The following is a 16,968-nucleotide window of genomic DNA, read 5'->3' on the forward strand; positions in this document are numbered from 1 at the left end:
AGCGGTAACAGTATGTTTATATTCTGTAAGGCACGGACGGCTCTTCAGCTCGCAGACTCCTTCATGCTGGAGAGATATCGCAGCGATTGCATTGAGACTACCTGCATAACTCATCGCTACATCAAGCACATCAAGCGTCCTCAGGCGAGGTTCGACCTGTATCCGAGGATATGTGTTCTACACGAAGCCGGATCCGTAAATGCACGTCGTATCGCTCCTTAGTCATCAGACTCAATTCTCCTTCCACTCTTCGCTACAGACTCGTCTCGAACAACAACGACAGCCTGTTGATTGTAGCTTGCAGCTCTTTGCTATTCGTCTTGCTACTTTTCCAAACATGACTGCATATCACCCATTGGTGGGTATTCGCTTCTGGGCATAAGATGATGCACATCCAACAAAGCCAACTGTGAAAATACACATGCCTGTCGACAACATAGCCTAGTGCCGGTCGAGCCCGAGACCAATAACTGATCAGCACATCTCACAACTTGACTCTACCTCCTACCAGCGTCGAAGTACGAGAGAAAATTCCAGGCCAGTGGCCCTGGACGCCTTCGGCTCACCAAAGCTCGTGCTCTCCGGACGAATGCCATTCTGCACTATACGTAGCGTAGCAGCAGGCTGCACAGACATGCAGGTGGTGGCTGTGTGGGCTGCACGAACAGCCTGAGGGGACACTGCGCCTCATCGCAGCACCAACGATTGATGTAAACATATGTCGCTCGCAACACAATCAATACTTTGACAACCTTGGGTGATTGCTGCAATTCTCAAGCATAATCCCATATTCGAAGACAGACTGACAGTCACTGCACCAGTCTTGCGATCTTCTAGTGTATTCGGAAGCACAATGGCGCTGCGAGCACCAACTGACTGGCGAATATCCCTCGATGCAGCCGGACTGGTTGCTCTCGCAGACCTCAGCACTTTAGCAAAGCGGACTGCTTTGACGGGAACATCCTCGCTACTGGACCATTTTGTCATCGCTCCTGGCCTCCATCGCCAACAGACCGCCGTAGATCTCAACCATGGCGAGTATTCAGCATGTGCTGCCATGACCACTGGCTATGTCTTCCGTGTGGAGAATCAAGCTATGGTCTTCTATTTACAGAAAGTCGGTACGTACAGCCATCATCAGATCATATCTACTTTTCTTGTTCCCAATGATACATGTGGGCTCCGGGGTTTGTGGAGCAGCATATCCCAAGCTGCGAAGCAGAGAAATTCTGGAGACCTAGGCTTACCATTGCCTTGCTATCTCTAGGCAAGACCGGCCATTTGACAACACTCGAAGTATCAAATACGAATCCTTCGGATTCTGGCTGGCGACGAGCTCTCTCAGCAATACACAACCCTTACACAAACTCATTGTTCGCATTTTCAGCATACATGGCCGCAGTACTCCTCACGATCTGCTCCCTGGCTGTCTTCGTTCTGCTCCAGGATTGGTGGGCACTTGGCGCGCTCGGAATCCTGATCTTCGCTCGCGCGTGCAACGTCTTCGTCATCCGTCGGAGGGCACGACCCGGCTGGTTTGGTGCTCCAGAGCCAAACGAGAAGAGCGATCTTCTGATTCTATTGAGCCAAGACAGGTGGATCAGGATGAAAGGACCGACCGATGATGTGAAGGCTGTCACTTCGGGCACTTGGCTGCAAGACCCAACAGCCATGGATGACTGCGTGACGGCGCTCGCGACCTTGCTTGTCTACCTGGTCGCAGCACTTGCGGGCAATGCGCGTCAAGAAGGCAAATTGGTGCTGCTGGGTCTGCTATTTGGTTCTGTCGCTTTGATTGGCATGGCCAATACTTCAACAAACATCCTACAAATGCATGGCCGGATCGTCAAAGTCAAAGCCGGCCCGAAGCCGTATCTTCGACGAAGACTCCTCGCGGACGAGCTTGTGAAAGAAACAGGGGAGAAACATTGGGCCATGAAATTAGGAATGCTTCCAGCCGAGAAAGACGATGTTACACCTCCTACTATGTAATGACTGCAACGAGACATGAAAAGAACACCAATGCTCAGCACGATACGTAATATTAAAATTATATCCCTACTTTCTCATCATTAACGGCCGTTGACATCTCCGTCTGGAGTACCTTATACTACGCTCTGGTAGACCAAAATCAAGAAGATTGCTCCTCCACCCATCAACTTCTCTAAGGTGCCCTGGCCCCTGCCCACAGCTCACTCCATCCCCCGCTCCTGCCTCCGCCGTCCCTGTCTCGTACTCATATACATCTCCAAAGCACTATCATTCCCACTACTACTCCCCGTCGTAGTATTCGTATTCGTACTCGCCATCGTAGCCTCACTCCTCCTCGCCACACGCGTCTCCCACGCCATAGGTTTAGCCGGTTCTACCTGCTGTTGCTGAATTCCCAATTCTGCCAAAGGACCATTGAGTTGGCCATTGGTTTTCAGAACTGCCATTAAAGCTGCTGATAAGAGGGCGTTTTGCTTTTCGAGTGCTTCCAATCGGGCGTCGATTCGGGATGCTGCGCGGTTGGTTGTTGAGGTGCTGGGTTCTGGTTTGTTGTTGCGTTCTGTGTGGGGTTTTCGCTGTGTGGCTACGATATGAGGGAACTTTTTGGCGGATGAGGTCGAGATGGGGGAGACTTCGTAGGATGGTACTGTGGGGAGTTCTTTGCCTTGGACTGAGCGTTTGGCGCCGGTGTTCGAGACGGCGGGCTTTTCGATTACTGATTGTGGCGGTGTTGGTGGTGGAGCTCTCGTCGGTGGTGGCGAGGGCAGATCTACTGATGAGACGATGTCGAATGAAGCCCGCAGGACAGGACTACTGCTCCGTGGAGACGAGCGATTGCTGACGCTCTGCCGGTTGCGATGTCTCAGAGCGTTTCGCGGTAGTGAGGCGGACCTTGGCCTCGGCTTGTACGGCGTCTTAGAGCTGCTCTTCGTCTCCCTCATAATGAGCTTAGGCGAAGAGGGAGTCTTCGTTGTCTTCGGCACTGGTACCTGCTCGGCCACGAACATCATCGGCGACATTTGCAGGCCTGCTTGCATATTTTGTACTTCAGCTGACGCTGTTGGTGAGATTGGAGTGCACCCCATATTATCCTCTTCCGAGATCTCACTGGCCAGAGATGGCACAGGCGAGACAGGAGAAGCTGTGGACTGGGTGACCTTCTTGTAACTGGCGGAGCTCGACGCATCGCTTGCTGTCGAGGTAGCTCGATGTGGTATGAGAGTGGGAATCTGAATCCTTGGTCTCATCTTCTTGAGACGTTGCTTGGTGCTCTGCTCCGGCTCATTGACCACAGCGTCGATTGTTCCACTCGTGGTCGGCTTGTCGCGAAGCTTGCGTGCTCGTACACGCTCTTCGCGTTCTCTTCTGGGACTCGGGTATGGAGCTCCAGGCAACTTCCCTCTCTCCTTCTTTCCTCGTGATCTCGGGCGCTTGATGGGCCCGGAGCACTCAGTAGTGACTGTAGCCCGAATCGGCTCCAAATCGAAATTGAACTCACTAGCAGACTTGATACTAGGCGCCAGTCTAGCCGTACTTCCACGCGAGTTTTCGTGATTTGAGATGATGCCCTCGATCGTTCGAGGATCTCGTCGCAACCGTAACGGACTCCGAGGAGGTGGAGGTCCCGGGCTGTCGCAAGAACTCCTGTGTTCAGACTGGCTCCTCTGATACATCATCGAAGCTATGCTTGAAGCTCTCTGCAAAAGTACAGGGTGACTGCCAAGCCGTCGAGGTACTGGATGCCGGATCTGCACTTCCTTTCCAGGACTTGGGTGCTTAACAGGGAAAGCCTCGTGTGGCAGAGCGACATTCGATGACCGTGAAAGGGCGGCCTCTTTCCCAGACGTCGGATGGCTGGTCAGTGCTCTCGTAGTGTCAAAGGATAGCCTTGGAGGTGGTCGATCAAACACGCTACTGTGGTACGAATCTGCCATGGAGATTGCCGACTCGGGTATGGGGCTAGGTGGGACTGATGCCGCCGGTCGTATCGGTGTGTCTGAATAGTGGTGTTGCCTGGACAGACGACTAGCTACATCCTGGAAACTAGAAGGTGGTTTCGAGCTTCGATCGCTGATGATAGTGTGTTGGTCACTGATACTGTGAGTCTGCTGCTTGGTCAAAGAATCGGCGTAGGACGACAGCCAGTTGTCAAGAATGTCGTCAGTCGCAGATGTGACATCGTCGTGGAAGCAGACCGATACTCGCGATTCCAGGATATCTGGGCTACGTAAATGGTTAGCGAGTGTTTGATGTGAGACTCATTTACACCTACCTCAATATTGAAGGCTCATCGAACTCCATACTCGTATCGCCACTTTCGTCAAGCTCCGGTTGTTCTGGCACCAACGCCAAATATCGTTTCCCTGAAGCCTACAATCAGCATTGTCAACATCAGTTTTCAACACATGACACGCACCGGTAGATGATATCTTTTGTTCACAGTTTCGCGGTACACTTCCAGGTAGCAGGCCACCCTCGTCACGTAAAACGCCGTTGAGTCTGGAGACCACAGTCAGTCAAATGCAAATTATGAACGCGGCCAGTGACTTGCCTATCATGAGCACTTTGTATCAATGAGCTTCGCGGCTTTCTCTGAGATCCATTGCCGTTTCTCAATAGACGCAAAGCTGTCCTGCCGCTCAGTACTCTCCGTGGCTTCCTGTGGGCGAGTGGAGGAGCAGTATTCTTGAGAAAGTAGGCTAGGTCATGAGACGGGTTGTCTTTTGGTAGCCGAGTTAGGCTCGTTTGAGTATTCATACTGCCCACAGTAGACGGCCCGCCACCGGGGCAAGCACTCGAGTAAGGTGCCTGGGTCGTGCAGTCGTAATGGATAGACCAAGAATCTGACCGAGACAATGCAGGGGTATAATCGGTCGCTGGGCTTGGACACTGACTGTCCTCAAATGTCTGTTGAATAGAGTCTTCGCGGAGAATAGCTGAAGAGCTCGCCTTGCGCAAATGGTCTGACTTGGCATTAGTAGCAGGAGCTGATGATGGGGCCTGGCCCATGGTTGAGGCCTCGGTATAGGGTGGACCAGCACCACCAACTGTCCTGCCAATGCCAGGCCCAAGTCCGAACATGTCATCCGAGTACGGAAGAGATTGCGCGGGGCAGACTGCTGTTATCTCCCACTCGCGGGGAGTGTGGTTGGCAAAGCCTGGTGGTGGATGGCGATGCTGCAGAGCAGCGGCGAGTTGCATTGCACACGCGCCTGTGTGTCTGCAACGCACTCTCGGGCGGAGAGAACGTGCAGTACAGCGTGTGGATGTCGTGTGGACGACCTCGTTGTCGGATCTACCACAAGGATGTTGTGCTGCCTGCGTCGTGCTTCAGATTAATCACGAGACTTTGAGCGACCGGAATCAATTGCTTGCTCACCAGGCTGTTCCTTCATCTGAACGAAGATGCTGCGTGGTTGTCCGAATCGATGCCGGACGGGAACAAGTACAGCGAGATGGCCAGGTACTGTCGATCATTGGCCAGCTGCAAGTTCGGGGCTCGCAGCCAGTGATTTTCTGCTCCTACGTCGACCAAGCCATGGCGACCAGCATCCTGAATGTCAGACGAGAAGGGAACGATAACGAGATTCGAGCAAGCAAAGCGATTACAAGTGAAGACAAAGACAGAAAACTTTTCTCGAGGCGGAAGCGTGCATGTATGAGGGCAACGCACAAGCCAAACAACAGGAGAGTAAGGCGTGTGGTTTCCAGGTGACCGAATCGACTCTCACAAAGGCGCAAGGAGATGGCGTTCTCAGCAGTGGCAGCGCACTGGACGCAATTGTGGAACAAAAGCAGAGCAGACACAGCAGCTTCGTACGCCATTATCCGTGGTCGCAAACAAGATTGCTTGAATGCGGCCCACGCTGCGGTGCCTCAAGGTCACTGGAGGAGCGCGCCAGATCAGCGGTCAAATGCGAGGCTAGAATGCCGTGCTCGCCACTCCGTCACTCCGGATGATTTGTTGTCTGAGACAGCAGCAATGTGTCGATTTGACAGAGACGATTGAATACAAACCAATGCCTCGCAAATGTCAGAAATATGCCCACCGAGCCTCTTTCGCCTCGTTGCTCCAGCTCCAGGCCCGCAGATGGACGATTTGGGAGGGAGCAGCAGGGCGGTGAATCGAGCAATGGAGCTGACATCTGCGCGATGGATAACATGTATCGGCGAAGATGCAGGTGAGGTATCACAAAACCGTGCCTGGGCTCCACTCTGCAACAGGGATGCGAAACTCCGGCGCATAGCATCTCTAGCGCGCTGCAGCTCCCGTGCGACGGTAACGTGACATCCAACTTCACCCAAGTGCGACCCGAGAAGCCGTCAAGATCCTCAGGCCAAGTCTGTGGAGCATATGCACGCGGCTCTTTGAGGAACGTTACAGTTGGCGTTGTGTCAAAACGTCTTGGCGATGATACACGCCAGCGCTTGTAGAAGGCCAACGCCAGGTTTCTGGAATATCTCACAGGATCGTAGGATACGCATGTGTCAGAGTCGAGGGGCGTTCTATCACACTCAAATCTGCCGTGGCACTCCCATCAGGCAAGTACTGGCATGTGGAGCCCTAGTCCACGGCATTGTGCTGGCAACTGTCAGCGACCCGCTGCTGCTGCTGTAATCGGAAGCAGGAATCGGCGACCTTTTCTGCAAGTGTGTCCTACATGCTGAAGCACTGTTCATGATGCACAGGCTCAACTTCACTCAAGGGGAAGGGCAGTAGATGCCCGCATTGGCCTATTCTGGCTTAAACTCTTTTGAATGACAAGGCCAATCGCAACGACATGCATCAGAGTCCAGACTGGTAGCACCATTTTCCTGCTTCCGAACTTCCCTTGCCACGAGAGCGCGTGTACTGTAGCACCAAGGATCGTCCACGAAGCAGCCATGTCCAACGGGAAGACGTCCTCTGAGCGGGCCCATGAGAGAGTTGTTAGAGATGCACCTCCTTTACCTGCGTTGTGACAGAGCCCATTGGGATTCCAGTCGCCTCGTCAGTGTTCAGTAAAAAGGCCTGCTCAATGTCGACTCGGCGAACCTGCTAGGCCGACCTACATTCCCCTGGGCCGCAATGCTCTACTTACTCTACATAGCGGATCCTGGCATCCTCCTGCCTTGCTTTGTAATGCACTCGTCTGTCAGGCTAACTTCATCTCTGTCCAGGTTTCTTCTTCGGCATAAACATGCTCGGAGCAGCCGGCCTCTTCTTGACCATCTTTGGCGGCGGCTTGTTCTGCTGCTCAGGACGCGGGATGGTACTAGAAGCGCCGCTGCTGGGTCTTGAAACTTCGGAGGCTGGTGTTGCATCTCTCGAAGCGGGAGTCTTGGCTTTTGGATCGGGGTCGTGCGAGGGAGCACCAGATGCTGCTCTAGATGGTGGATCTTGAGCAGGAAGTGCGTTGAGGTTCGGAGGAGGCTGCAAACTGGAAGTGCCGTCCAACGGCGTCGGTACTTCAAGCTCAGGTTCGTATTCAGGCTCAGCATCCTCCATCTCGACATCCTCGTCCGGTAGCTTTGCATTCGCGGCCTTCTTGCCGATGCGATCTTCAAAGCGATATCGAACGCCATCCATCTTGTCTGGGACACTGGGCATCTGTTCAGAAGCCACCGGCGCTGGATTCTGTTCACGCCTTGTATCTACGGATTTTCGCTTGACCTCGTTGACAGGGGAGGGCCGATTGATGGCAGCAGAGTGTGCATTGGCTGTACCTCTGGGCGCGTTCTCGCCAGCCGGAAAGTTCTTACTGCTCTGACCAAGCAGCTTCTTGAGGTCACCTGTTGTGTAATTGTTGCGGTCTCGCGCGTCATCCACCAGCTTCTTCCAGTATCTTCCCGACGACAACGTATTCGCATTTCCTAATACCCACAGACTCGACTTTGCTCGTGTAAGACCAACGTTCATACGTCGGATATCTTGAAGAAACCCAATCGTGCCAGCTGAGCTAGCGCGAACACATGAGAATATGATGATCTCGCTCTCACGTCCCTGGAAGGCATCGGTAGTATTGAACTCGATAAAGTCAGCAATGTCTTGCCCAAACTTGTTGATGAATGCATTCTTCATCTCCCTCAGCTGCGCTTTGTAGGTGACAATGATGCCGATCTTGCCTGTAAAGTCGTAGTTGGGAAAATCGGTCCGCAGTCTACTATATAGCAGAAGGGCGATCTCGATCTCCGCCATATTGACGAGTGAGTTTCCTCTCGGGGCAGAAGCGTGCTGACCTGCCACATCGAAGAATCTGTACGGAGCGAGCAGGGAGCTGGTATGCCAGGGTTGCTTGCGGAGTCCAGCCATACTTGGACCATCCTTGAGCAAGCCATCGTAGAAGGTCTTGCTTGGAAAGACCGAAATGTCTGGATGCATTCGATACTGTGTGTCGAGAAGATGTACCTCGCCCGGATGGTTGTTCTGCATGCGCACAAAGAGAGACTGCTCGTACTGAAACTTGGCAGCTTCTTTCGAAAAGACGGTTGGTGGCAACTGCTTTGGGTCTCCCACCATGACGCACTTCACGCAACCGTACTTCAGAGGAATGAGTGAGCTCATCTCAACACATTGAGCAGCCTCATCGATGATGACCGTTTCGAACTCAATGCTTAGGCCAGAGAACATGTCATGACCAGAGCCGCTGAGGGTGGCACAGATGACATGTGCCTCATCTAAGACGGCCTGCTGTGCTCTCTTTCGATTCAACTCTTGCTCACGTCCTGCGCTCTTCTCGTTGTCCTTCACTGAGTCTATGCGTTGGCCTAGCTCAGCTTTGCGTTTCCGAACGTGGATAATGGTGTCCTCGAGCTCCTTGCGCTGCGGTGGTTCCAGCTTTCGCATCTCTTCTTCCGAGTCACGCTGCTGGTATAGGTCGCGTAGCTGTGCTGAGACCTCACTGTGCTCCTTGAACAGATTGGCATTCAGCTTCCGCTGCTTGTCATCGGGGCCATTGGCTCCGCCAATCTTCTGTTGCACAAGCGTCTCCATTGTGACGTCGGCCACTTGCGCGCTGATGGCCTCACTACGTCCAATTCGGACAACCTTGATATCGTGGTGTTCCCCATCTTTGGTCTTTACGCCTTTCATGAGACGCAGGACGAGTTCGTCCACTGCCGCATTACTCGGCGCGCACACCAGCAACTTCTTTGCTGGAGCATCGGTACCGTTGCCAGCATGACCGTTCAAAGCAGGCAAGGTGATCTTGTGAGCACCGCGAGGAGCATTCTTCAGAGCCGGAGTCAGCAGCCCTCCAACAATAGCAACGATGGTTTTTGTCTTGCCAGAGCCTGGTGGACCCTGAATGAGCGAGAAGCCTTCGTTTTCGAGCGCGCCATTGACGGCCTCAGATTGTGCGCGGTTCAGATCGTAGACATCCTGGAAGCCATTGACCTGCCGCTCGCTGAAATTGATCTTTTGCGAAGGTTTGGCGCGGATAATCTGGTTGCAGAGATCGTAGTACAGCAGGCCTTTCAAAGCACCGTATTCGCGCTCAAGCGGTGTTATTGACTGCAGCTTGAGGCCGTAAACAATGGCTTGCATTGTTAGCTGACTAGCAAGGGAGGAACCGGGCATGATCTGATAGACGATTTCCAGATGAGCTTTCTGGCGCTTGACACGATACACCCGAGCCAGACAGTGTGGCTCATCCTCATCGGCCGCCGGTTTCTTGCTCTTGGAGAAGAGAATGATGTCGCCTTCTCCTAGCTGCAGATCTCTATTCTCCTGGTGCCCAATCACACTGCTGACTTCGATGAACTGATCCACGTTGCTTCGGTTCTGAACCTTGATCTCGTAGGGCTTGGTGGTGTCTCTCAATTCCTCCCGTGCCTTCACCATGCCTTGCCAAGCTTCCAATATCAGTAAGGGCTCGAATGTTCGCTGGTAGGACGAAGGATCTCGGAACGAATTCTCGACATGTGAGAACTCATGTTCATTCGACCCAGGAGGGTAGTCACCAGTGTGGAAAAAGTCCCACGCCAGCATCAGGCGATGCAGTGGACCAAGATCGGGCTTCAAACGTGCGCGCATATCCTTGAGCGATCGATTCGTGCGCGCAATCTTGGTGGGACCGCTCTTTACTTCTGGCTTGAGGCCCGATGTGCCGCTAACATCGAGCGCTGGCCGGACCTGCTTCTTCGGTTTGGCAGAAGTGCCGAACAGGTCGTCGTCGAGATCTTCATCGTCGCTATCTTCTTCATCCGAATCCACCATGATTGTCTGTCCTTTGCTGTCATGATCAGCAGCATAGTTGCCAAGTCCGATGACTCCACTTCCTGCGCCGTTTCCTTTCGCCTTCGCAAGTGCTAGCTCTTTCTGCCTCTGTTGCTCCGCCAAGGTAGCCTTACGCTTAGCTAAGAAATTGGCCTGGTCAACGACTCCGACTTTGCTCTGAGCTAGCATCTTCTCTTTGACACCGAGGGGCTGCTTTTTCATCTGCTCTTTCGCTTGGCTCTTTTGCGCTGCTGCTCTGCTCGCCCAAGCCTCCAGGTCAATGCCGTGCTTGTTAGGCTTGCCGGGGTGAGTTGGCGTAGAGGATCCAGAGACGGGTCCTGATTTGGCCCAACCTTGCAAAGAGCTCTGTCTCTTCTGCTTAGCGACTTCTGCGATGTCCTCTTCACCGAAAAGGGGCTCGTCAGTATGATGCTCCAAGGCTCGCTGCAGCTCTGCTTTGTGTTTCGTAGACAGCTTGTTCTTGACTTTGCCCTGCAGTATCTCGACAAGGTGTCCGAGAGACTCTTCCCTTGCTTGAATATTGGCATCTCGTAAGCGCTGCAGGATACTGCAGGTGAGGGCGACAGACTTGTCAATCAACCAGTCATCCCTGAGACGCAGATATTTGATCATGTTGTGGAAGGTCTGCCTAGGCTGCTGTAAAAGCTGCGAGCGTTGTTCAGAGTCCAATTTGGCAGCAAAGATTGCATACTGGTCAAAAGCATGTTCTGCGAAGTCCATGATGTCGCGGCAGAAATCCATCATCATGCGTTTCTCTTGGAGCGCACTCCAGGCTTCGGTCTTCTCGAAAATGGTGGAAATTGCTGCCCATATCGCCACCCAGAATTTTCGAAGCGATTTCTGCTCCTGCTCGGTCGTTGAATCTTTCTTCCGAAGAATGCCATCTTGTGAATCACAGAGGCAATCCAAGATATCGCGACTGACTCTCATCAAGATCGCACACGGGCTAAAGATTTTGGCTTTCGCAATGGAGAGCAAGCACTCTGATACAGACTCCAGTGTGGTGTTGAAGTAAACCGATGTGACATGCTTGAAACAATCCAATCTGCTGTCTTCACTTGTGAGCGTCTTGAGGATGGCCAATGCGCCCTGGTGCACTTGATCGTCTCCGCTGAAAAGCAGAGCCATAAGGCCTCGAGCGGCTGCAGGGTCAAGATACAGTTCGGACAATTGATCACCGCTGAAGAGATCAAGGCGAGCTATCAAGTGGGCAACAACATTGTCCCGCGTGGTGTTGAAGGTCTCGTTCCATTTAGTCTTTGCAGCACAAAGGTCTCCGGGTCGCTTAGTTGGAAAAGGCTCCAGTTGCATCAGACCCTTGATGCCGGAGAGAATAGCAGCAGGCAGAGCGCCACTCCCGGCCTTGATATGCTGCGTAGTCTTCCTCCAAAGGTTCCTGCTCTCGCTACCAACGATGTGATCGATCTCGTTGTGTTGAAGAATGTAGCGGCGGTCGCGACTCATGCTCTTCACCTCCATGTCAAGCACCTTTGAGATGATTTCGAGGTCCAATTGCTCGGTCTTTGAGACTTGCAGTTCTCCTTTCTTTTCAATGCCGCTCAATTCCTTCAAGATTGCATTGAGGTGATCGTTGGACACCGTCTCGATCAGGTGCGTGTAGACAGGTCCGCCATCCACTGAAGACGTTATGAGTCTTATAGCATCGAGCAGGCAGTCCAAGCCTTTCTCCCACGACACATTGCTTGCATATTTGGAATATGGGTCCTCCTGCAACCGCCTCAAGAGCTGGTCCAAGACTGTACGAAGCGGCGTGACGAGGTTGGCTGGCTTGATGCTGCGGATGAAGACATCCACCCACGCCATCTTTTCTTCCAGGCGTAAAGGCTCCGTTTCGTTCGTAATCTGGAGGAGAGACTTGAGTCCTGGCGATTTGAAGATCTGCTCCGCAACATACTGCGGTGTCATTGCTCCGACAGCATCCCAAAACCTTGAGCGGCAAGTTTCTAGCATGATATGTACACTTGCAAGAAGATCTGCAAAGTGCGGGTGATCCAGCTGAAAGTGGTCAAGTGCCAATTGAAATAAGTTGATGTCCATTGCCCGCAGATTCGTAGTCATGGTCGACTCATCCATCTGCGCCAGTAGCAGTCGCGTTGCCATCCAAAATCGGGGCAGGAACGTAGCCTCTATGCCAACGAGCTGCACTCTGTTCATGGCGGGCTCAAGCCACGGCCTGACAGCGAAGTCGAATTCCTGACTGAACATCTTGCGCTTCGCACCATTCCTAACGATGTTGCGCTCCGCCCAGTCTTGCCGATCCTGATTCCCATTGTAAAGAAAGGCTGCCATTCCAGGTGCGAAATTGGGCAGGAATAGCTTTTTCTTCTTTCCCAGTACGAGGTTGAACGCGGGATCGAAAGATCGTTGCAATACATCCTCACTCCTGAGGAATGGGATGCAGTGTAACGACTCGAATAGGGCGAACATCCCCACGTCGCCGGCGGCATTGATCTTGCGCTTCTCTTCAGGTAGTGCGGCAAGGCTTTCTGTCATGACATTTAGGCCAGCTGTAATTCGGGCCTCGTTCATGGAGTCGAACGTCTGCATGAAAACCAGCACATCGTCCGGAGGGTACTCAGCTTCCAATTGATTGCGGAGTAAGCGACGGCCACGATGGTACTCGCGGACACAAATGTCACATCGAGTGAGCTGAATCTGTAAGCTCGCCTTGAGCTTCTCTTGATATGCCACAGCATCGGAGCCGTCAAAGGCCAGGATGATGCACACCTCTAGTGCCTTGTCTCGTCGCTCGTGTGCCTCTCTGACGAGCTCATGCCGCGCCTGTCTGGCCTCTTTTGACTCTTCCTCGGCGTCGACGTCTTCATCGAAACAGTAGACTTCCTCTCGACCCGGGCCTCGTGGACAGAACCAGTGCAGGTCCTCATCCTGCGCAAGCTCCTCCAATTTCTGCACCAATTGTGGTCCCGCCATGTGGTATGCACTACACGCCCAGACCCTCAAAGGTCGGACGGAGATATGTGTGTGACAAACTTTTGTGGCGTGAGAGTCGTCAAGATCACGCTATAGACGATCTATGTACAGCGCCCCTGGACCTTCGCGGGCGGATGAGCTGTATGGCTGTCAAGCGGTGGTGTTGGGGGAGAGGAGCTGCAAGAATCGCTGCTCGAAGCTGCGTCGCGCGCGTGGGTGAGAATCGAAGGAAGGGCGTTGTAGTGTCTGGCGTGGTTGTTGTTGAGAAGGGAAGCCGATGCGGCAATGGCAGCGCTGCCGATTGTGGTTGCAGCTGATGGCAAGAAGAGCAAAGTGAAAGACCGACAACGCCCACCCACTGCTCACTTCATTACCGCTCGCTCGTTCGCACCACCGCGGCGTGCCGTTGGCCAACCGTTTGGAGTCGGGTGCTACAAACGAGGGAAGGAAAGAAACACAGCAGCCGCGACGCGAGTGTCGTAATGGGCAGCTGCAGATTCACGCGAAGAGTCGCGTTCCGGCCCGAAAGCTTGACTCAGCCCTACATGTACATGTACTCAATCCTCCATTCACATGAACCGCCACTAAACCACGCTGGTCCATTCAACATCACGTTGACTTGGACGGCAGTCCACGCCCGCATGTGCAGCTCCTGACAACCGCCCAAAAGATCAAAATGTCGTCCGACCTGTTCGCGGCCTTTGGTGAGCCGCCAGCAGCGCCATCAACCCCAGCACCTGCTGCTGACGACGATGACGATTTTGGTGACTTTGAGGATGCGTCTGCTGCCGTTGTCACAGACATGACACAGGCGCCGGGCATGGGCAGCACGACGACACATGTTACACCTGCGGCCCCGAAAGCGTTGCCATTCTCGCCGAAGACAGATGCCGGGAGGCCGGAGCCAGACCAAGTCATCGGCAGGCATCCATTTGCAGACCACATGGATTTTTTGTTCTCTGGCGGTGACGACGAGTATGATGCTGGAGCAGATGATCTGGAAGACCTGTCGAGAAACCCCGAAGCAGCCATGGCATATTCAAAACGGATGATTGCAGAGCAAGAAGCACAGGCAAAGAAGAAGCCTCTGCCATTCTCAAAGCCGCAATCCCCCGCCAAAAATCCTCCCAAAGCACCAAACAAACTGCAGAAAAAGTCTGGGTAAGTGCAGCGTTCGATAGAGTGCGTATTTCTCTCCTCTGTTATCTCTCGTCAAATGACGGCAATATGTGCACATCAACTTGAAATCTGCGGCTATAGGGAGGTCTCATGGATCGCTCTGGAACAGAAGCTTACTTTCTATTCGGCTTCAGGTATGTGCCCACTAGAGACCTGAATGTGCTTTTCGATGCCGATAATGTGTCTGAGCATGACACAGATGACGATGATTTTGGCGACTTCGAGGCTGCGCCATCTACATCTAGACCCAACAACACATCGTCAACACCCGCGGCGAAACCCGCTCACGGCAAACTACAAAAGAAGAATGGGCCACCTGGACCGAAGACGCCAAAGGTGACGGCAGCGCCGAGGATGCCACAAATTGATCTGCTCGGACTAGGTGACGAGGTTTCCGTGCCAGAAATTCTGAGCCCGAGATCTGAACGTGCCAATAATATTCTAGGTCACGCCAAAGCCGATTCTATGACCCGACCGAAAGGATCAAGCCTGGTTCCTAAACGAGAAGACGATGCTTGGGACGATTTTGATGCGACCGAACCGGTCACTGCTCCCGCACTGGTGCCAGCACACAGCGGCACGCGCCCTAATCCTTCACCAAACTCAACAATATTAACGAGCACCTCTGTCAAGTCGACCGATCAGAACGGAGTTCCACCAACCAATGTTCCGCCCCCGATCATCCTCCTCTCCGCTTTCACCTCAATATTCTCATCAGCGCAAGAAGCCCTCTTCGCACCCCTATCAAAACTAGACCTCTCCTCAAGAGCCCAACTGCTCGCTCACCCCGCAACACATCAATTCCTGACATCCTACCTCAAGTCCGCAATCGTTCTAGCACACATCATCGCAGGCAGAAAATTCCGCTGGAAACGAGACCAGATCCTAGCACAATCAATGCGCATTGGACCTTCGGCCGCAGGTGGCAAAGGAGGTATGAAATTGACTAGTATCGATAAATCCGAAGTCGGAAAAGAAGATCGAGAAGTCCTCGATGTTGTGCAGAAATGGAAAGGGCAAGTTGGGAAATTGAGGACTGCGGTGACGACTGCTTCTGGGACGCCGCAGACTGGGAAAGACAAACTACCGAGTGTGCCAGAGATTGCAGAAACGATGCCTGTCAAGACGTTGAAAGCTACGGAAGGTGGTTTCGTGGCGCCGCATGCTTGTGCACTTTGCGGACTGAAGAGAGAAGAAAGGGTGGCGAAGGTGGATTCTGATGTGAACGATTCATTCGGAGAGTGGTGGGTTGATAACATGAGCATGCATGTGACATGTAGAGATTGGTGGCATGAGTATAGGAACAAGCTCAAAGGGAGGTAGGAGTGAATGTAACAATGGGACTAAGCGCACCATGTCTCTCGATTCCAAACCACTTAGTGTCACAAGTGCAGATGTACAACGTGTTGCCGTTCACTAGGTAGGCAAAGCCATTTCGAGCATGTCACTTTGTATTCAATTACTCTGCATGCCATAACCCCGTAATCCCCAACAAGCGTACCATCAGGTTATCCCGTCACCGTTCTCAGTTGTGTATAATCGAACACCAAAATCTTCTGATCGCTACAGCTTATAATGAGCTGTAGGACATGTATCTTCAGGTAGACAGGTCGTCAATGTAGAGGTCGTGGTGATTGTCGTAGTACGAGTCCGTACGTTGCTGCATACATTGACCGTAGATGGACCTGAGGTGTTTGCGGTGGACGATATCGAGTCGCTCACACTGGTCAACGTGCCTGTGGTTGTCGATCGGATTGTGGTGTTGGGTGGAGTACTTGAAGAGAATGATCCGGTGGAAGACGTATTTGGTACTGCAGAAACACCTGTTGTTGAGCTCGTCGCAGTGGAGCTCGGTATGGAAGGCGAGGCTCCGGTCGATGTGCTCGTCGCAGCGGAGCTTGATGAGGAAGGCGAAGCTCCAGTCGCGTAGCTGTTCGGCACTCCGTTGCTACCTGTTGTTGAGGAGGTCGCAGTCAACGGCACTGCGCTCGATATAGAAGGACCGCCTGGGTAGCCACCCGGAAGCTCAACGTCACCAGTTGCTGATGAAGACTGTTCAGGAGGGATGCTCGAGAGAGCTGCGCTGGAAGATGTCGTCGTGGCTGGGAAAGAGGCAGTTGGGTATGTAGTCGGAGGACCAGCGAGAAGAGCACCCTTGAGCAGTGCAATCGTGCCTTCGGATGGACTCAATGTGTTGATGGAGGCAAGATAAACACAGGATCCAGGACGGTAGTTGACTCCCGCACACGAGTCGCCGTACATCTGACAGCCTGCCATGCATGTCTCTGGTGTCATGGCCTGACGTTTGAGCTTGTTTGCCATATCATTGTCTAGTAGAAGACCACCAATCTCCATGTCACATTCGACGTAGTAGGAGCCAGCATAGCCAGTGTAGTTGCGTCCGTCGTCCGCCGGGCAAGAAATGCCAGAAGCTGCTGGCGCAACACTGGCCGTTGTAGGCTCGCTGCTCGTTCCAGAGGCCGCTTCAGCGCTTGGCAACGGGACGACGGTGACTGTCCTGGGCCCATTCTGAGCTCTTGCTGTCGCGTACAGAATGCAAGAAGCGACTGCAATGTCGCAGATACGATGTGAGAAGCGGGCCATTTGTGCTGGCTCGATGTTCAGAG

General features: G+C 53.1%; 5 protein-coding genes across 5 annotated transcripts; 2 read left to right on the plus strand and 3 right to left on the minus strand.

Annotated features, from left to right (window-relative positions):
- Window positions 1–853: 853 nt before the first annotated feature.
- Window positions 854–1,992, plus strand: CKM354_000266300 (uncharacterized protein; the record flags this gene model as incomplete). Its single annotated transcript, XM_044797826.1, has 2 exons — window positions 854–1,121; window positions 1,268–1,992. The coding sequence occupies 2 exons, from the start codon at window positions 854–856 to the stop codon at window positions 1,990–1,992; spliced, it is 993 nt and encodes a 330-aa protein (XP_044653761.1).
- Window positions 1,993–2,192: 200 nt separating this feature from the next.
- On the minus strand, window positions 2,193–5,193 carry CKM354_000266400 (uncharacterized protein; the record flags this gene model as incomplete). Its single annotated transcript, XM_044797827.1, has 4 exons — window positions 2,193–4,215; window positions 4,265–4,355; window positions 4,409–4,491; window positions 4,544–5,193. 4 exons carry the CDS (start codon window positions 5,191–5,193, stop codon window positions 2,193–2,195), a joined length of 2,847 nt encoding a protein of 948 aa, XP_044653762.1.
- A 1,945-nt stretch (window positions 5,194–7,138) lies between these two features.
- On the minus strand, window positions 7,139–13,162 carry CKM354_000266500 (uncharacterized protein; the record flags this gene model as incomplete). Its single annotated transcript, XM_044797828.1, has 1 exon — window positions 7,139–13,162. The coding sequence occupies one exon, from the start codon at window positions 13,160–13,162 to the stop codon at window positions 7,139–7,141; it is 6,024 nt and encodes a 2,007-aa protein (XP_044653763.1).
- A 676-nt stretch (window positions 13,163–13,838) lies between these two features.
- On the plus strand, window positions 13,839–15,664 carry CKM354_000266600 (uncharacterized protein; the record flags this gene model as incomplete). The annotated part of the gene is made up of 2 exons (XM_044797829.1): window positions 13,839–14,323; window positions 14,476–15,664. 2 exons carry the CDS (start codon window positions 13,839–13,841, stop codon window positions 15,662–15,664), a joined length of 1,674 nt encoding a protein of 557 aa, XP_044653764.1.
- Window positions 15,665–15,904: 240 nt separating this feature from the next.
- Window positions 15,905–16,945, minus strand: CKM354_000266700 (uncharacterized protein; the record flags this gene model as incomplete). The annotated part of the gene is made up of 1 exon (XM_044797830.1): window positions 15,905–16,945. The coding sequence occupies one exon, from the start codon at window positions 16,943–16,945 to the stop codon at window positions 15,905–15,907; it is 1,041 nt and encodes a 346-aa protein (XP_044653765.1).
- Between the last annotated feature and the right edge of the window lie 23 nt (window positions 16,946–16,968).

The sequence above is a fragment of the Cercospora kikuchii genome (assembly GCF_019650295.1).
Source record: "Cercospora kikuchii DNA, contig_00002, whole genome shotgun sequence".
Lineage (NCBI taxonomy): Eukaryota > Fungi > Ascomycota > Dothideomycetes > Mycosphaerellales > Mycosphaerellaceae > Cercospora > Cercospora kikuchii.